The 20,645-nt window shown below is 37.8% G+C and overlaps 4 protein-coding genes across 5 annotated transcripts; 3 read left to right on the top strand and 1 right to left on the bottom strand.

Annotated features, from left to right (window-relative positions):
• The first annotated feature begins 3,991 nt into the window (after nt 1-3,991).
• Nucleotides 3,992-11,750, top strand: LOC140786352 (uncharacterized). The gene is made up of 6 exons (XM_073134706.1): nt 3,992-4,359; nt 6,491-6,830; nt 9,244-9,328; nt 10,762-10,848; nt 10,932-11,165; nt 11,250-11,750. The coding sequence occupies exons 1-6, from the start codon at nt 4,199-4,201 to the stop codon at nt 11,321-11,323; spliced, it is 981 nt and encodes a 326-aa protein (XP_072990807.1). The 5' UTR covers nt 3,992-4,198; the 3' UTR covers nt 11,324-11,750.
• A 1,869-nt stretch (nt 11,751-13,619) lies between these two features.
• On the top strand, nt 13,620-15,292 carry LOC140785665 (uncharacterized). Its single transcript, XM_073133625.1, has 3 exons — nt 13,620-13,836; nt 14,362-14,443; nt 14,518-15,292. Exons 1-3 carry the CDS (start codon nt 13,825-13,827, stop codon nt 15,123-15,125), a joined length of 702 nt encoding a protein of 233 aa, XP_072989726.1. The 5' UTR covers nt 13,620-13,824; the 3' UTR covers nt 15,126-15,292.
• A 440-nt stretch (nt 15,293-15,732) lies between these two features.
• Nucleotides 15,733-20,462, top strand: LOC140786685 (pentatricopeptide repeat-containing protein At2g02980, chloroplastic-like). Of its 2 annotated transcripts, XM_073135296.1 has the most exons (3): nt 15,733-16,208; nt 17,262-18,221; nt 19,066-20,462. In XM_073135296.1, the coding sequence occupies exons 2-3, from the start codon at nt 17,677-17,679 to the stop codon at nt 19,883-19,885; spliced, it is 1,365 nt and encodes a 454-aa protein (XP_072991397.1). In that variant the 5' UTR covers nt 15,733-16,208; nt 17,262-17,676; the 3' UTR covers nt 19,886-20,462. The 2 variants fall into 2 exon arrangements, with proteins under 2 accessions (XP_072991397.1, XP_072991398.1); XM_073135297.1 differs by lacking the exon at nt 15,733-16,208 and having other exon boundaries at nt 16,973-18,221.
• LOC140785995 (uncharacterized) lies at nt 15,751-16,161 on the bottom strand. Its single transcript, XM_073134155.1, has one exon. It carries the CDS (start codon nt 16,159-16,161, stop codon nt 15,751-15,753), a length of 411 nt encoding a protein of 136 aa, XP_072990256.1.
• Nucleotides 20,463-20,645: the final 183 nt, after the last annotated feature.

The following is a 20,645-nucleotide window of genomic DNA, read 5'->3' as shown; positions in this document are numbered from 1 at the left end:
TCCAGCCTGTGCGTGCCAAGACTTCCATTCACTCAGGTCAACGTCGTTTTCTTCGACTAATAAGATTTTGAGAAACTTATCAATATTAAATTTACTTGGAGCTCCTCCTTGGAAGAACTCGTCTAGAAGTCACGCAGTCAAAACTCTTAGCTTCTTATGTTACTCTTCCACTCTATCCTCCTCCTATATAACCAGTCCTTGTGTCCCTTCGGCGATATCACCATCTCCAAAGAGGAGAGATAGCGAGAGAGAGAGAGAGAGAGAGAGAGATGAAGATGGATGCCATTAGCCAACTCCACAAGAAGCTCCTCAGTGAAACGTCAAACAGCTTAAAGAGAGTCCTCCGATTCCTCCTCTTTCTCGCCACCATCTCCTCCCTCCTCTGCCTCACCAACTTCTCGTTTTCCTCCATCAATCTTCTCACCGACCTTAGCATCTTCAACGACAAGAAGGCCATGTTCTTCCTATGCAACGTCCTCTTGTTGCTCGTTGCCAAGGACACCGGTTTGCTCGGCCACTCACACCAGCGAGACCTCGGCCGCCGACGAGCCCTGCGTCCGAAGGCCGAGGTTTCGGAGATTACAGATCAAGTTGTCGCGGAGGAGAAAGTTGAATCGGAGATAGTTGTGGCAGGAGGAGAAAAAAGAGATAGAGAAGTAAACTTAGTGGGAAGTACTGTCTGTCAACGTATTCATCGTACACAACATCTATCTTTTCCAGAGCGATCGGAGGAGTTAAATATACATGATCGATGCATTAAGACACAATATCCAATAATTAGTCAGATTGACTCGTACAGAGCGGATGAGTTCGAGGATGAGGATATAGATGAGCTGAATAAGAGATTTGAGGAGTTCATAGAGAAGGTAAAGAGAGATAGGAGGATGGAGGCTATGCAGTTAGTTTTGGCTTGAGGAATTAGAAAAGATAGATGGTGTATTATCTGGTGTTATCATCAAATAATTTGCTAGCTCCTAGTAATTCAAAAGAAAGGTATTATTGTAATATCTTTACTGGTGTTTTTTTTTTTCAATCGTATATTATGGGATTGTGACTCATTGACGGATGTTGACTTATATGTCTAGTTAACTTTTTAAAGAAAAAGAAAGTCTTCCTAGAGAAAAAAAAGAAGCATAGAGTGATAGTTTTTGACCTAACTAACCCTTATTTTATTTTTTTATCGAAATGAACTGATCATTAAATTTATTATTAAAATAAAATTTAATTTACTATAGTCTTAATAAAAATGTTGAATTAATCGGCACTGATCAGTTCAATATTTTTATCGCCAAATAAAAACTAAATTAGAAGAATTTATATATATATAATATTAAAATATTTAGCATTTAAGTTTAGATTAAAATGTTGAACTGATTAATATTTTTGTCTAGATATAAAATATCGATTAGTTTAGCATTTTTTGATGACTACAATAAATTAGATCTCATTTATTCAAAATCTCTTGGGAGTGAACCAAATTATGAGTGACAAAGCAAGGTGGCTCCCCGCTTTCGTATAAGAATAGATGAAGTAAAATAAATAGATGGATAAATTAAAAGGAAGATAAGGCATGAGCAGAGCCACTCCTAAAGATAGAGTAGCATGGCAACCAGAAATCTTATCCTTTTCCTATGATCATCAAATGTTTCCCCCTCTTCCCTTAACCTCTCCAGACCTACTCCAAGAAACAAAAGCATGAAGCTCTATGTCTCCCATGGCCATCTCAAGCCACACGTCCACTTCCCCATCCATGGCAACCCACGCCATACCACTCCCCCCTTCTCCTCCCCCAAACCCCTACCAAACTCACTCCTCTCTCTAAACCCCACACCACCACCAAGATCCACCACCTCCCTCTCCTCCAAGCCCTCCAAAACCCCCACGAATCCTAGCCATGCCCATCCTGGGAGCTCCAAAGAAGGACAAGGGCTCCTCCCCAGATGGGCAGTCCTAGGTGGGGCTTCCCTTACCTTTGCCTTCCTCCTCTTTGGGTTCGATGGGCACCATGAGGCCTTGGCCTTTGGGCCTGAGGGGCCTCTGATGGAGGAGTTCTGGGACAACATGAGGAGGTATGGGCTGTACATCCTGACAGTGAGCACTGGGGTGATCTACACAGTGTTCCAGCCCATAGTGGAGCTGCTCAAGAACCCCATCACTGCAATCCTTCTGCTGGTTGTGGTGGTGGGTGCTGGCTTCATTGTTTCCCAGGTGTTGAGTGCCATGGTGGGGATTTCTGAATTTAGTTACAATTATGGATACTGAGTTCATTGCAGAGACTTTGTAGTGCTATTTCTTTTCTTTTCTTTTCTTTTTCCTTCTTTTTTTTGAATGAGAAGGGAGATTGTTGAGCTTTTGCATTTGAGCATGTTTCTATAATAATGTGCAGTTTGTCTTTCTGATAAGCTCATGGAATGAATTCCTCCAGAAAAAACTATATATATATATATATATATATATATATATATAAACTATCTTGTAACAATTTTCAAGGAAAATGACAAGTAAAAAAAGAAGCTGAACATTTGAATGGAACTAAAATCTCACAGGAAGAGGCCTGGCCCAATGGCCTAGTTAAAAAACCAAGGTTACATGAGAACATCCTCTTGGTTAGCACATAACAAAGTTCATTATAGAAATTAGACATAAGGATCTCCTTTTGCACTCCTGATGATATGAACGAGATAAAATTATTTAATTATTATTTATTGTAATAATTTTGTCATTATCACAACTATTTTATAAAGCAATTACATCGCCAATCTAAATTATTGCAGACACATTGACAACTAACATCGAAAAATAGAAATGTAAAAAATGCTTATTTATTATCACTTATATTGCGCATGTACCACGATTTTATCTCAGTCATCAGTATCCCAATTCATGCATAACAATTTAGGACAAATTAGAGGCTAAAGGTAGCAAATATCCTTATGTTTGCATTTATGCGATTGTCCCTTACATCATGCATATTTTTTCACAAATATCCACCATGATTAATACTAAAAAGGTTTAAAGGTCATTAACGTGAGGTGACTGCCAAATAAATGCATACTCCCAATAATAAATTGTCAAGAGTAATATTATTAATGCCGTAGATTTTTTTTTTTTTTAGTTTAGGAAATTTACAACTTGGTTATGTGAAAATATAGTAGTTTGTTATGAACCGGCTTGATTCGATCCGTAACGATTCTGGACATATTTAATGACGTGATTTTTCAAAAGAAATTCTGGAGGATCTAACCGTTGAATCTTACTGAAATTTGGATATGTTCTCGCCATTGAATAGAGTTTTCCAACAAATCTAAGATCTCAGGATTTGAATGATTAGATCTTCAGATATCGACCGAACAATAACCGAAGGTCGAATGAACCTAGCTTATTAGCCTTTTAATGGCTAGATATTTGCTAGGAGAACTCTTTTGGACTGAAGGGGGAGAAGTTACTATAAAAAAGGGGGATTAGGAGTTAGAAGAAGCTAACCAAAGATTTGGGTAGTGGAAGAAAGGAGGTGGTAACAAGTTTAATCCAATTTATCAAATAAACTCTAATTATGGTTTTCTTTACATATTTATAAAGGCTCACCCTTTAGATCCAAACAATTAAATTAAAACTTTCAAAGGTTAATAATTCTCGTCGTGGTGCACTTGAACGCGCCTGATCGCGTTCGAACGCTCAAATAACGTTCTTTGTTTTTGCAAACGCGTGTAGGCGCATTCGAACGCACAATTCCCAAGCATTCGAACGCCCGACAAAAGATCTTATTTTATCAAGTAAAATTAAACTAGATAAATAGGTTCATCCTAATGAATCTAATGTCGCAACTAGATCTAATCTGACCAAGTTGTATCATAGTTTAAGAGGACCTAAGTAAAATTATTTTAAATAAAAATTCTAAGCATCTGTGTGCCGGTTGGAAATTAATTCCTGCACTGGCTTCTGCAGAAGATCAGATCGCGACTTTGAGTGGGCTAAGGGCTTAAAAATGCTTAAAGCGGCTCATAACCCAACCAAGAAGAAATTGGGAGAGAGAGAGAGAGAGAGAGAGAGATCTCAAACTGAAGACCTCAGCATGGCCCAGCTCAAGAATCCGGAGCTGTCTTTAACTTTGTAATCGAAGGCGGAGGAGGAGAGGGACGGATCGCCTTCTTGAGTTCGCGCGCGAAACCTCTCCTTGTGGTGGGGCGAGAAAGGATCCATGGCGGGAATCGCTCTCCTGATCGATCTCCTGGCGAGGAAGTCGAGCCTCTCCTCCCAATCCCTCCATTCCTACGGCTACTTCTCAGCCGCCGTCGCCGCTTCCGCCGCTGCTGCCTCCGTCGCCGCCGGGAAGCCATTCCCTTCTCGGGCCATCTTCGGGTGCGTAACCCTCTCGATCTCCTTGCCGTCGCGATACTTGTTCTTGGGATCCATGAGTGTAGAGGATCTCTCGTTTCTATGCCTTGTTTGTAGAATAGAGATTGGTGATTTTAGGTGTCCTTTGACGTGTTTGTTATATTGCGTAACTAGACTGCTGGCGCAGCAGTCGGGAGAAGTTGTAGGTAGTAATTAGGTCCTCAGTTTGATGTCTAATGCTTAGCTGATTGTGAAAAATTTCTCCTTTTCAATACTTCTTCCTAGAGTTGGTATTTATCTTCTTAGAGTGTCTACAAGAAGTTGTAGATGGTAAGGAAATTGAGAACTTTAAAGTCCTCATGAATCTATCAGTTCTCGCAGTTGGGTATATTTTGAGAAGCAAAGTATTGCCACGATTGATTGGGTTTTGATGAGTGGCATTTTTAAGATCTATTCTGGGGTTGTTCTGAGTTCTGACGATTGATCAAGTATCTATTAAGAACGGAAGCTTGGTAGAGATGAGTTATTGCTGTCTTTTGGGAATTGGGAACCCTATTGATCTTACAATTGTATGATATTTGCTGGTGTTGAGGTTGGTGCATTTGCTATCGGATTGTGAGAGCTAGATCTCATAGAAAAGGACATTAGTAAGATCGTGTATAAGAGAGTGGTCATCATGTTGAATATTTTACTATGGACTGTGCGTGACTGAAATTTGGACCTTACTGGTTTACACATGGAAATGAACTATCAGAAACATGGTTGTCGTAGTTACAATGGAAGGAGATAAGTGCAACAACATTTCTGTGATGCTCAAGTTTACTGTGATTATATTCTGGAATAAAATGGTTGAAAGAGAAAATGGAAATCATTTAACTGTTGTGAAATTTTCTTCTTTTTTTCCCCAAAAAGGTCTGAGCTATAGGGTTCTCAGTACTTATCACTATTTTCTTTGGTGCATCATCTGTCATTTTGTGTTTTTTCTGTCTTTTGAAGTGATCTGTGATTTTATATAATGTAATATATATCGTGTATGCCTTATCTTTATCTAGATCTCCTACCTGTTCAAGTGGTTACATTGACACAATAAGATTTATGTTTCTTCAAAGGAGGCACAACTTAACAAGGGTATTGTATACTCATGGTTCATATTTTGAATTTCATAAGAATATTGAATCTGAAAGTACTACTTACTGTTATGATGGTTATCGAATTATTGATGGAAAATTCTAGTTCCTATGGACATGTATATGAATATGTGAATAATATATATTGATTGCCTCGTCATTATCTGGACATCCAATCTGCGTAAGTGGTTATATTGACACAGTAGGGCTTATTTTTCTCCATAGATGACACAACTTAAGAAGAGAAGTGCTAATCATCTGACGAGTGCTTGTATCAAATTTCGAATTAGTTAGTGATATTAAATCTAAAAGCACTTGTTGTGTAAAACAATTGGCTGGAAAGTAGTCCATTTTCCCCCCTTTGGGACCTGTAGAACATCCAAGCATTAATGCATCGTCGAATGACTGAAAACCTTCAAAAGCTATGAGTAATAAGGTGAATAGTTTACCCTTTAATATAGCATACATGAATAAAAATATTCTAAAGCTTGAAGTCCAACATATGCTTTTGGTCTCATGTTCAAGGCTGTATATACTCTTTTGTTTCCTTCTTTCAAACCAAATTGAAAAATGAAAATCCATGGTTCATATGTAATGAATTAAATCCCAGTTCGCCAGGATGTATTTACTTGTAATATAGAAAGAAGTGATGTGTGAAAAGTATTTCCAATTGAGTACATTTAAGCCAGCTCAACATACTATGCAGAATATCATAACTTCTCCTGGTGGATCCAAGATGACGAATAGAATCAAACTTGATGATGACCATATTTTAAACATATTCCTGGAAAATGATCTCCAAAAGCTTGTAAAAAGAGTTATGCTGTTTTCATTTTGATGCAGAAATAAAATGCAACATAGGTAGCAATTTATTTAATAAATGATCATCTGATATAATTGTTACCAGCTACACAAAAAAACTAGTTTATAGCGACCCTTCAGCCAAGTCATATCTGGTAATCGTGCATGCTATCTTTATCTTACCACATTATATTGTTTTCAGTTTCTCCTACATAAATTAATTGCAGTGATGGAGGATTTTCGATTGCTTATTGTGATGCTGCTGCACCTGCTACATGGAAGGACCTACCTGATCTTCACAGTGCTACTGAAAAGCTTGTTCACAAGGACTCTTTTATATATGAGACAAAAGAATATCCTTTAGAGCTGAAGCCCCTCTTTTCGGCGTTTAAAATTAAGGCTCTTGCTATGACATCATTGAGGTCCTTTTTATTATTCTATTTGCCCCTTTTGGAGCCTCGTTCACCTGAAGAAGAGGATGAGGACTTTCTACAAGATGGTCCGGAAGAGAGGCCTGTTGATTTAGTTACTCCCTTTCATAATTCAGTGAAGCAGATCATTCGAGAGGTAATCCCTTTATTTTATGGAAGTTTATTTTTTTTTTCTTTCTTGTGACTACTACATATGCATTTTTTTTAACTTTGGACGTTGTGTCTTGTGTTCTTCATATCTGTTAATTTCAATTAATCTAATTTAAGATGTCGTAAGAAAGTATGCTACAGTTAGATTTAAGAAGGGCCATATCTATGTAGTCTCATTAATAGATTGCCACGGTATATCTCAGAGATAAGCAAATAATATAAAAGCCTGAAACTTTAATTGGAGTTTTTTATTGGTCTTGACTTACTGTTCATAATTTTACTTTCAACTGTTCAAGGACAAATTGCTTTTACAGTTTCATACTCCCCATGTCAACAAACTTGTCAGCTTTAGTCAATCTTTTTGTTCAGATACGTTAGCTTTGTCCTGATAGCATACTAAATAGCAAAATCACAAAAACTTAAATAGTGTAGCAAGACATGGAAATGTCCAAACTTGTCTGTTAGTACGATTTTTCTAACTTACAACTTTGTTTCAACTTCAAACATCAACACAATGATTGCATTCTGGGTATTCATCTTTCTGAACAAGGGAAGGTGTTTTGTGTACCTGATTTGACATATATTGGCTCATAATATAGGTCTAGAAATTTTTATAGCTTGTCTAGATTTTCATTTATTTGTGATAAAAGAGATAAACAAGGAGGAAGAATATTAGGTTGAGTGGATACATCAACTAATGAAGGCATTAAGTTAATCTAGTTAAATTGGGACTGTTTTATTAGGACAAATGATAGCATTGTTTGAAGCAAGTGTACAGGATGAAATTTTGTGAATTCAAAGTATGTTCTGGCATTAATGGAAATTTCGGGGAAAGTAAGATTCTTAGTTTGGCTAGGTGGGGAAAATATGAAAAGTCAAAGTAAAAAATTTAAAGCAAATTTGGCTTAGGATAACTGAATTCTACTTGGTTTGGGAAAATCGATTTACAATCGAACTTTGAAAACCTAAACCTAGTAGAAAAAGGAAAGCCGAGTTTGAGTAAGAAAAGTAAAGCATGATAAACACAACGACACATTTTTTTAAACTTGAAAACCTCTTTTGCCTAGGGAGGAAAAAATCACAGACCCGCTTAAAGTAGATCGATTTATTTCACTAAGCAATAAAAACAATACTTACTTAAGTATTTAAGTAACATCTTGAACACGAACCACACGATTAGCTATTTTTGTTTAGTAGAAGGTCTCTCTTTGGTAAGTTTTGAACTATGGATCAACCCGTAATCCTTATGTCGTTGTGGTCGAAGTCACTATAGATAACTCGCTTTAGCTTCTTTGATGCTTGATGATTAACCGCTACCTGTAGCTTAGCACTTGGTATAAGTCTCTCCTTACACAACCAAATTATGCTTTGGGAGGGAAACCAAAAACTCTTTGAGATGAAATTAGAAATTCCTTGAGTTGGTTTCTCTCACTAAGCCTCTGGATTTTTTAAATAGAGATCAGAAACATCTGTAGTTCATACTAGGAGAATTCATTGAATCAGATTCCAAAATTTTCTTTTTAGACACGCATGCCATCCATATGCCACTTAAGTTACCTTAAGTGAGCTTGTGCTGGTGTTCAAATGCCCTTAGTCTCATTTGGATAGGGTTTTGAAATAGCATGCTGAAATTGATTTTCTTCTCACTTTAACTTGATTTTTTTGCACGATGATATTCCATAAGTTATGTGACTTGACCATACATTTAAATTTAATTTGTACAACTCTAATACATTTTATTATGTTCACAAATTTGTCATTACAAAATAACTGTACTTACACAGGAGACTGCAAAGCTCCTATCTCGCTCACATAGATCAAAATTTGATAGTTTATAGCTGCTAACGCATCTAATTATGTAAGAGTATTTTTTAACTCATTTCCTGGCAGTGAGACTTTCTTTTATTCCTTGTTCTTCCTTGCATATTGTCTGTCATAACTTGTATAAATAAAAAACAGAGTGTGTACTGGAAACCAAATTAACTTTCTGTGGAGTAACTTTGTACTAATTAAGGGTACTACTTTTGACAAACGAAAGCATTGAAGACATCAATCTGAACCGAAAAGAAATAATGCAATGTGGCTGACAAATACATCATCTGCTTTTATTTGACTTTTCCGTTAATTCCTTATTCAGCAATTTAAGAATATATTGATCTCGGTTATTGAGCTAAAATCCAATTCTAGTCCTATTCTTTTCACATTCATTCTCCTAATGCTGTTTGAGTTTATTGCAACAGTCATTGACTTCTATGAATCTTTATGATACAATCTTGCTGAACAGTATGATGCATATGATGCCTTATGTGTGGAATAACGGCTCAATTGCAATGAAAAATATTGCCAATTGAAGCTCCATAAATGAACGGTTTGCATTCTAATGTCATTATGGCTTCCAGACTGCTGTTGTCACAACCAGACGGGTGCTGGAAAGAGTTGCTGTGCAGCATGTTTCACGCAGAATGGCGTGGAAACTTCTAAAAGGTAATATTTCAGTCTTTTCAGACATGTAGAGGCACCACTTTTGAACTTCTCCTTTCAGAAAAACAATTTTTGTTTCACATTTCCAGGCCAACAACAGATATTTCTTGCCAAATGATACTGATTGAAATACTTGAAAATGATTATTCTTTGGTCAGCAATTCCTCTAATGTGAAAGTTTGATGAAATTTGTTCCACTTATTTATTCCTTTATGTTGCATCCCATTTTTCCCGGAAAGAACCTGGAATGACATTAGGTTATCTTTGTTGCGAGGATAAGCTTCATATTTAAGTGATGAAGAAAAAGCAATACTGCCATGAGCTATCTCAGTAATCTATCAAAGATGCTCTTGTCAACCAGAAAACTGCATGCGTAAAGGCTGAAAAATCAAAAATCTTGGTCATGCAAGATTTTCTCGAAGTGATATTTCTCGATGTATCTCCAAACTTATAAACCAATTAAGTTTTAGAAGTTCTAAATGTTACCTTTGATATGGTCCAATTACTCCCACGGCCCGACCCATTATGCCCATTTATTCCTATAGTTTTTAGTCTTACATTAGATATTTAGTAAATTAGGTAGCCCTATATAAGTATATTCTCATGAAAACTAACTAAAATATTTTCATGGAGGCCTATTATGCTTGGCCCGATAAGATAACAATATTTTTTAAATTCTGCCCGTTAAGCTTGATCCATTACATTTGACCCAGCTTGATATCTCACAGCCTAATGGGTGGTAACGACTAACAAATGATAATTTTCTAGCTCGGTTCAAACCTAACCCGACTCGAGTGATTGTTAAGCTGGATTATGAACAAATACTTCTACAAATACCGTAGTTGTCCCAAGGCCTGACTACATAGGTGCTTGCAGGCTAGCCAGGGCTTTCACGTATTAAGCTTTGATTCACAACTCAAATCTTTGCCCATCTCTCATTAAGAGCCTAATTCATGCTAAATTTTAGCCTCTAACTCTATCCCTAGGGGTTGGAACTAGCTGAAAGCCCTAGCTGGTCCAGCCAGACCTGAACCTCCTCTAGCCTTTTTTATAGCCAACTCTTACTGAGACTAAAACCCATCCTCCAATTAAGTGGCAGGTCGAGATTTGCATCCAAATGGCACGAGACACCCCAAAGCTCTAACCGGCTAGACCAAGACGCCCTAGGCTTCGCTCTTCATTCCTTACGGCTTAACTCATCTTTGGTCTATTTGAGCAAATCTCAACCTAGGTTGTATTAATCAGGGACAGAGCTAGGCTGGACTGCATCAATTGGTATCAGAGTTAGGTGCCATCTCAAGGAATGACTTCTTGCCAGATTTTACAGTGAACTAGGAGACTTTCTTGTTATTGGACAATAATTCTCTTTCTTTATTCTATTATTTTATTATGAGAATTTCTTCAGCAACTGACCTATTCTAGGTCCAAATTTTCAGATGCTTCTAGATCAGCCAAGCGGAAGGCTGGAAGGGGGATGCCTACTGCATTCTTCTTTTATGGTGTTAGCAGGACAACTTTTCGAGGTTTCAAATTTTTTGACCTGGTGAGTTTCAGTTTTAATCTATTCTTTCCTCACCACCACCTTTTGTTTTTATCTTTTGAACAGGACATGTCTTGGGGGTAGCTGCATCATGGCTTGTCCAGGTCATAATTGAGATTTACAGATGCTTTATCCATAATAGCAATAATGACGATCAAGAAACTGAAATTAGAGAAAAAATGAGATTGTTTGGGAAAAAGGTTTATGGCACAACGATTAAGTGTGGCGCTTCATTAGTTTTTGCATCCATTGGAGCTGGGATTGGTGCACTTTTTTATCCTTCAGCTGGACAGTGGATTGGTTAGTTGATCACTTTCATATCTTTAATTGATGACTGTTAAATGTAATTGTCAAGTTTTAAGTGAGTTGTGTCTGATTGTGCAGGTTGTGCTCTTGGAGATTTTGCGGGGCCTATCATTGCTATCATCTCCTTTGAGAAGCTTCAGTTGTCACTTTGAGGTTTTAATGAGAGTTCTGACATATTTGCAAGTGCCGGGTGCTTGCTGTCTCTCGTCAGATTAACGTCTCAATACATGTTTCCCTCCAAGATAGCTCAAGACAACGGGGTTTATCTGCAAACTAATTGGTACCAAGTTAATAATCACAAATGCATCATGCCTTCTAAGCTCATAATACTTGCGTGTCGCAAGAATGTGTTCAAGAAACATTTGAATTGAGTGTTTTTTCTTCCTTCAGAAATCGATCTGCTAATCAGGTCCTAGTTCTATTGATGTATCCCAAAAGTGACCGTCCTTAACATCTTTTTCTTTTCCCCACCTTTTTGTGCTTCATTTTATCTTTCTGACAATTAGGATTTCCTGCTTATTGTTCTACTCTGGTCTCTGGATTCTAATAATAGACTCAACTGGTTGCATTCTTAATTCATCCTTAAGAATCTCTTTTGCTACTTTTTGCTCTGTCCAGCTGAATGTTTTTGTCTGAGATGATCGTACATTTTTGGGCTGCCAATTGTGATGCTTGCATGGGAACAGAGGTACAGCTCCAGAAGAACTAGCTTGATTAATATATTCTTGAGCACCTCTCTATTTGAGTAAACCTTTTTATAGTTTTCTCCTGTATAATTACTGCTTCATATTTGTTCTTCTGCCTTCTTTATTGAAGTTTAAAAAAAAGAGAGGAGGTTTAAAGCTAAACAAAAGAGTCATAATTTTGCATCAGTGGAGAAGTATATTCATTTCATGTATAGAATTGTTTGATTATTCTGTGATGCTTGTTAGTAAATATATTTTTTTTCTAGATATTATGGATTATGAGTTGCTCATGATTGAAGATATCACTTTAGAGAAGATAATTTTGCCCAAATGAAAAGATAAAAAGGAAGTGTCAACAAAGTAGCTTTAAAGGTAATGGTAGTAATCTTGCTAAAGAAACTTATCAGCTGTCTTTATCACCAACAACAAATGGAAGAGGAGCCAAATGATCGCAAAGGTTTTTTATATTAGCCTAAGATTTTACTACTAACCCAGAAAATACTCAAATAATAACATCCGAAAGAAAGCAAGGGACCAGCTCCACTGATTGGAAATTTGGAATCATCATTATTCCCTTCAATTTTTAGCCGAATGCATCTCATTTTATACTCGAGGAATATGCTAGAGCTTCAATCAGATAGGATCTAAACACTAGTATTAGCTCCATCAGAAATTTATTACATAGTTTGGTATATAGCCTTAGATGTATCAAATAATGGATATTTGAGTTACCATTTATTTACAATGGATTGCTCTAAATAAGCCAAGGAAGTGCTAGAAAGTGGCCTTCCACGACAACTCATTCAATTCTCACCAACTCCAAGTGCAAGGAAATAAATTCCTATTCAGTTGGTGGCACTATGCGTCTCGAGAGAATAATATTATTGAGCTCTCTAGAAGCAAAGTGATCAATTAATGGTGGGAGTGGGCTCATCGTCAGAAGATTAAGGGTAAGACCACCAACCTAACAATGGTCAAAGGTGCTCCTCTTGGACTTCTAAGAGAGATGAATTGAAACGCCACTTAGGTTTCTCCTTCATGTCTAAAAGGGTATTATTGTCATTCAGATGCAAAGGGGTGACATATATTTATATATACACACCATTAAATTCATTTGGTCACACACCATAGTGCTCTGTTACATGTAGGACACAACCCTTAACAACCTTAAGAATATATATATATATATATATATATATATATATTATTATTTTTTTCCTTCGAGGAAATTAACAACCTTGAGATGGATGCATCAAGTAGAGCTTAAGATTCTGTACCACGAGGTAGGAGAAATTGATTCTCAGCATTTTCAACTCTCTATATTCCTACAATTAGATACTCGGCAGCCGGCCATTTGCCACTGCTCTATCACCCACCCATCCGTCTTCATAGTAATTTTCGGCAGCCAGGACCGCAAAGGATTCACTTAGAGAGATTTATAATTCTACATCAACGTTCACTTCGAAACTTAAATATGAGATTAAGTGAGTTGCAAAACCGTTGAACTATATAGCGATTAGACAACAATATTTAAATATAAATCACTTTGTTATACAGCGAGTTATGTAAAAATCAACTAATTGTACACTAGTTTTAAAACTCACCTAATTTAATAAAAAAACATTTTTTTTTTACTTAAGCTTGAGAAAGTACCAGTGGATTAATTATATTTTGACTGCGTGTCGTGTGCTTAAAGGGTACACAAGTGGATTGCTTAAGTTTCCAAGTCATATACGTGTATGATAGCACATGCAACCAGCCTACCAAGTGATCTGTCAGGTTTGACAAAAAACAGAGGATTTATAAGTTCTAGAGGACAGGAGGCCTCATGCGATTGTTGATCCCATTTATATATATAGAGAGAGAGAGAGTAGGCAACCCCTCCCATTCCCCCCTTCTCTTTCGATCTCTAATTCCATTTGCACCTGCGGAAGGGGTAGGAGGAGCTCAACCCAAGCTATCAACTCATGGCAGAGAAGGTGAGCAATTCTCTTCCCATTCTTCCCTCTGATTCCTCCCTCCCAGGTAGATCAAAGAGTTTTTTTTATGGTTCCTTCTTGTTGTTTACATACTTAGTTTCCATAAGATTTTTTAATGAAAACAATTTAGATGTGCAATTCTCCCAATTGCAGTTTTAATCTTTTGAAACAAATATCATACTTTTGTTTTCCTTTTGAGGTGATCATTTGAGATTCGATGTTGAGATCTTGGAGTAATCACAACTTTACTTACATTTATTTAAAATATATAATTTTTGTATATTATTTCGAATACACATGATCAGTAGATTAGCTGATTAAGTGTTGTCAATCTATTGAGTTATTATTGTTGTTGTAGATGTTTTTTTCTGTTCCCTTTTTTTAGCTCTTCATCATTTGGTTCTAATTAATTGACAACTATATCTTAATTTATTTTTAACTCTCACATTTTCCCAAGCTTAGATGGCCTTATATAAGGAATCTCATGCACTATCTCATTACTTTTCTATTGTAATTTAATCACAGATCTCCACTATAGTCCTCAAGGTTGACCTCGACTGCCACCTTTGTTACAAAAAGATCCGTAAAATTCTGTGCAAGCTTCAAGGTAAAGTCAACTCCCGCACTTACTCCTGCCATTAATTTCCACCAACTCACTCACTATAGTTTCCATCAACTCAGAGAAAGAGAACATCAAAACAATCTCTTACGACGATAAGAACAAAACGGTGACGATCTCCGGCCCCTTCGACGCCAAGAAGATCTCCGGGAAGCTGACTTGCAAGGCCGGGAAGGTGATCAAAGAGATACAGATCAAAGAGAACAAAGAGAACAAAGAGAAGGAGAAGGAGAAGGAGAAGGAGAAGCCTAAAGACACTAAACCGGCCGAGAAGGAGAAGCCCAAACCCGCGAAACCCGAGAAAGAAACCAAACCGGCGGAGCCGGCCACGAAACCGAAAGGCGACGCCGAACCGGCGAAGGCGAAACCGAAAGCGGAGGGCGAACCGGCGAAGGCGAAACCGGCGGCGAAAAAGGCCGAACCGGACCAACCCAAGGCTGAACCGGTCATGGTGGTTCAGAGCCCAATGGGCTGGCCGGCCGGTCCGGTTTGCTGTTGTAGGCCATCTTATGAGGCATACTATGGGGGTGGTAGATGCTGCTCATGTGGAATGGCGTATGGATGCATGGGTGGGGCCCCACAAGGGTTTTATGGTGGGGCCCCACAAGGGTACAATAGGAATTGCCAATACATTTGTGAGGAGGACCCAACCTCATGTAGCATCATGTGATCATGTTGATGATGCTTGCAAGTCATTCTTATCTAGGACTAGCTTCAATTTTGATAATAGTTAAGAGTTGAGATGATTTTTTATTTTAATTTTAATTTTAATTTTTTTTTTTGTGTGCTGTTGTTGGGATTTTGTTGTGAAATAAATGTATCAAGAGTTTGATAAAACTTTTGTGTCTCTTTTGTTCTTGCTCTAGCTTTGAAAGTTTAGTCTAACTAACTCCTGGAGAGTGAAAATATTTTTCTTATGCAAATTAGATTAAATAATTTAGCTTTTGTGTCCCAAAATCTTAATTATCCCCTATTCTCTATGCGAACGTTCAATGGTCTCATTAATATCGCCAGTTAGTGGGTCCACTGAGATCCAATTGGAGACTTTATTAAATAAGGGGCTAATTATATATTCATTCACTGTATCATTACTTCGTCGCATTGTCGACAAGCTCACAAGAACAATAAGAGAAAAAAAAATTAAAAGAAAAATACACAGTCACATAAAAGACAAGAACAATGTGAGAAAAAATTCAAAGAAAATTACACCAAAAAAGTAATAAGACTAATAAGATCTTTTAGTTAAGTAACCGGGGGGGAGGAGCGAAGCAAAAGAGTAGAAATCTCTTGGAGAGCTAGAAGGAATCCCAGCCGTCCAGATCGACGTCCGGAATGGAGAGCTTCTTGAGTCGGTGGTGCTCCACCACCAGAGCGAGCAACGAGCCATCCCGGATCGGCGTCCCGGCGAGCTCCGACGCCATCGCCAGCATCAGCTCCCCCAAACTCCACCCGAACTCCATCCTTCCCACCGCCCATCCCTTGTCGCCGTCGAACGCCGCGAATAGGCCGTCCGCCTTCACCTCCGCAGCAGAGAACTCACCGGAGAAGAGCTCGGCCGCCAGTAGCTCGATCACATCGCGCCGGGAGAGCAGCCCGTCGCCGTCGCAGTCCATGAGGGAGAACACGCGACCCGCCGCAACGTCGAAGGTTGCACTGTCGAAGACGAAATCCAACACCATCGCCCCATCGATCAACCCAACTTCCATCTCTAAACTTTCTCGCACAACAAGAAGTTTGACGGACTGTCAGTAGGGTAATTGAGCTTTTATTTATAGATGATAGAGATTTACGAGTGCTATTAGGAGAAGGATTAGAGAATGTCTATTCGGTTTTAGAGTTAATCTCGGATTCGTTAAATATATATACATATATTAGTATTAAACTAGCGAGTAAAAATATCGTTAAATGCCATGCATATATCCTAAGAATCTTCTTTTGACTATCATAGGCTTTAATTAAAAATTAACTACATTCGTAATATACTAAACTGAAGTAAGAAGTAATTTTGGTTCGATTTCAACTTACAAATTTTATTCAACTTGCATGGTCCAAACTAAATTATAATGGTTAGATTTGTCATTTAAAATTAATGGTGCAAATATTGCAATTGATGTTGTTCACCGTAATTAAATTGTATTTTGATGAGAGTAATTAAATATTTCTACATCGTCGATAATGCTAAGGTTAAATGTTTAAGTTTAAAGTGTAAAAATATTATTAGGATATGTCTGGATTAATTCTAAATTGAATTCATTTGGAGAATTTAGAAATAGATTTGGCTGTTTTACAAAAATAATGAAACCCACTTAATCTTACATTTTTATAGATTTTTATAAATCACATCCTATATTTTACCTATTTTGTGATTCGCACCTCATTTTTAGAAATTTTATAATGCGACCCCTCATTTTTTTTATAATATTTATTTAACACCCTAACATTACTTTAGTTAACTATAATATTTATTTAACACCTTAATATTACTTTAGCTAACTGACATTAATTATGTTATATAGTTTATGTGACTCTAGATTACTAAAATACCATTAAAAGGTTCTTACTTAATCTAAATCTCCACAAAATACTTCTTCCAGAAAATTTAAATCCTCTTTTCTAAAACTAAATCCTACCTCACAAAATTGTAGTATCAAACTTTACAACCCCACATAAATCCTCTAAAATCACTACTATATACAAGTCTTAGAAGTTTCTCCTACTTTACCTATTTTTCTTTCTCTCTAGCTCAGACTCTTTTTTTCTTTTTATCTTTCTCTAAATTTTTTTTATCTTCCTTCCAATCTTTAAGGTCGCAATCAACAAAATCAGTTTGGCATTTGACGAGCTCTAAAATCTCTATGATCTCTATGGTTTGGAGTTTGAAAGCTATATAATTGGCCTGCATAAACACGATCCAAGGATACAGACTTACCGGCGAGCAAGCGTGTGGTGAAATAGAAGTTTTGAACTCAGCCTCCCGCCAACACACGACAATACCTCCTGACAAGACGCGGCTTGCCGGTGGCTCCGCCTTCCATTGCCTCCCCAGGCTTGCCCTCCTTCTTCTTCTCATTGTTTAATAATTCTAAACAGCGAATTTGGGTGAAAACTAAAATTCTAGATCAATTCCTGAGTGTAAGTTTGTACTTTGAGAACCAATTTCCTTGGAATGAGTTGCATGCTTGCATCTCTCTCTCTCTCTCTCTGACCAAAGAAACAATTCCATGCTCTTCCCGCCGCACCACCTCCAGTCTCTATTCCAACGGTCGACCGCCCTTCCCCATCTCCTCCAACTCCACTCTCTCCTCCTCAAAGCCGCTCTCGACCACCATCCCTTCCTCGCCGCCAAACTCATCTCCTCTCTCATCCCACTCTCTCTCCTCCACGCCCACTCCCTCTTCTCCCACCTCCACTCCCCCCCTGCACTCTTTGCGTTCAACTCCCTCATCCGAGCCTACGCCACTTCCCGCTCTCCCCTCGAATCCATCCGCCTCTTCTCGGAGCTCCTAGGATCCGGAATCCGACCCGATAAATTCACCTACCCTTTCGTTATCAAGGCCTGCGGCCGCACTTCCATGCCAGAGACCGGTCGGGCGGTCCACGGGTCGGTAATCAAGGTTGGGCTGTTGTCGGATTCGTATGTTAGTAACAGCCTTTTGCATCTGTACTCTTGTTGTGGAATGGTTGGCTGGGCTCGGAAGATGTTTGATGAAATGTGCGAGAGAGATGTTGTTTCATGGAGTACCATGATCGAGGGATATGTTGCTTGGTTCGTATGCTCATGATTAATTTGGCTAAGTTTATTATAACTTTGAACCCATTATTTTGTTATATGATGAAATGCCTATCAGACTGCCACAACTTAGTGTTCAAAGTTGAAGTGATTTGTGTCTTTTTCATAATTTCGACCTGAAATTTTGGTTTCTTAATATTGTGTGAGTTGATATAGTTGTATGACCCATGACAATATCTGCAACTTAGTGTTTCAAGTTTGTATTTGATGCATAACTAAGAGCTGATATTATCTAAATACTCTTATAATATCTATCAGTCGTTGAGTTTTCATAATTTTTAAGTGTTACCTGATTTTTGTAATATGTGCAGCTGTCTCTAGATGTACCTGTTTGGTACATGCTCCACTCAATTCTGTTGTGAACCTTAAACTTATATTAGTAAATCCATATGCTTTCCAACCTGCATTTAGTTTTATATCCTGTAGGCTATTTTATTGGCAAACTTATGCATTTCCTTTTCAGAGAAAAAAGATGGATATTGGTTATTCATCACCTTCCTTTTGAAAGCAAATAATATGCATAGTATAATGACCAATCTGGCTTATGAATCATGCTTGATGTTGTTATAAATGCCTGAGGAAATCTTTGTTTTCGGGTACAATAGGTTGAATAGCCAAACTCAATGCCAGCTTATTTCATGTTTGTTTACATCCAGTTTGTTCCTTTCTGATCTTAGTATATTTATTTCTTGTGAATCTTCCAGTTTTCCTTCTGTTCCATTCCAAATAATGTCTCTAAGTTACGTTTCTGGAATCGCATTATACATATCACAACGTTTACACTCAAAGGTCCACTTTTTTTTTTTTTCTTTTTTTGCAGCAATCTTCCACTTCAAGCTTTAATGATGCTCCGCCAGATGAGACTATCTAATATTACACCTAATTCAGTCACCGTGGTAAGCTTGCTTTCAGCTTCCTGTCAACTATGTAATCTAAGTATAGGGCGATCCATTCATTCATACATAGCTGTGAACAATATTGAATTGGATGTCGCGTTAGGCACTGCTCTTGTCAGCATGTATGCCAAATGCGGACAGATAAAGGAAGCCTTCCAAGTATTCAACTCCATGGAGGAAAAGAACTTGCAATCATGGACTATCATGATCTCAGGAGTTGCAGGTCATGGCTGCTTTGAAGAAGTAATTGCTCTGTTCTCTCAAATGGAAGCTAGTTCTATAAAACCAGACAGCAAGCTATTCTCCTGCATTTTAAGTGCTTGCAGCCATCTTGGTATGGTAGATGAAGGCTGGAAATACTTTAACAGGATGGTGAATGAATTCAATATCCAGCCAACGATGGAGCATTATGGATGCATGGTCGATTTGCTTGCGCGAGCAGGTCATGTGAGAGCTGCTCGTGAGTTCATCAAAAACATGCCAGTGAGACCAAACAGTATTATATTGAGATCTTTCATGGGACCTTGCAGGATGCATGGTGAAAGTTGTGATATAGAACTGCATAAGCTGATGAGTATTTTGCTTAATGAGGAACCTGAACTAGGATCAAACTATGTGCTTGCTGCTGAAGTCTCCGCCTTGACTAGTAAGTGGAGTGAGGTAGCCAAGCTAAGAGGGAGCATGACTGAAAGGGGATTGAAGAAGACTCCTGGGTACAGTTGGATGGAAGTTACTAGAGTATAGAAGGAATAAAACTACTGTTCTCTAACAACTTAGATTTCTAGAATAATTGATGAGTCTACATGGTACTACAGAAAGAGGTTTTGACTTCAAATTTCGCCAAGCCTATATTTCTTAAGCCTACAAATGCAGGTAAGTGTTAGAATATAGAAATAAGCCTTGTATTAAGGAGATGATTATATTGGGTTTGGCTAAGAGAACGGATGCATGCAAGTGTTGGACTGCTGATGGAGGATTGGGACCCAGCTTTATCAAGTACAAAGTTGGGAGGTGAACAGAAAAAATGGATGATTTACGGCTAAAGAGTTCCTGGATGCTTCTAAGCGATTGTCCAGGTACTTCCTAACGTGTAGTTGCACAGCAGCACAGGTGATATGCAATGTAAATTTTCCTCCATTTCCACCCCTCATATAATGACTGCAGGAGTTTACAAGTGAAAGGCTCTCAAATCCAGGCTCGAATTTACTAAGATCCCTAAATTTTGGAACGTGTGGGATTTTCTTGAGATGTCAACTTGAATTGCCGCTTTTTAGATCGTCAATTTCTTTTATAAGTAGGAAAGAATCTTTCCGATCTCCAATTGCTTCCTCTAACTTTCTGTTTACGTTATTCTAATCCAAAGAATACTAAGAACAACAACAATAACAACAACAATAAAAATAATATAAATGAGTTTCATAGCTGCCCATGATCACAACTTCAATTTGAGAAGAAAAATTTATAGCTCCCTTCATGTACACCACGCACCATATTCAAGTCAAAA

Source organism: Typha latifolia, chromosome 4 (assembly GCF_019914945.1).
Source record: "Typha latifolia isolate L0001 chromosome 4, TyphaL0001v2, whole genome shotgun sequence".
Classification (NCBI taxonomy): Eukaryota; Viridiplantae; Streptophyta; class Magnoliopsida; order Poales; family Typhaceae; genus Typha; species Typha latifolia.
This window is presented reverse-complemented; position numbering and strand designations above follow the sequence as displayed.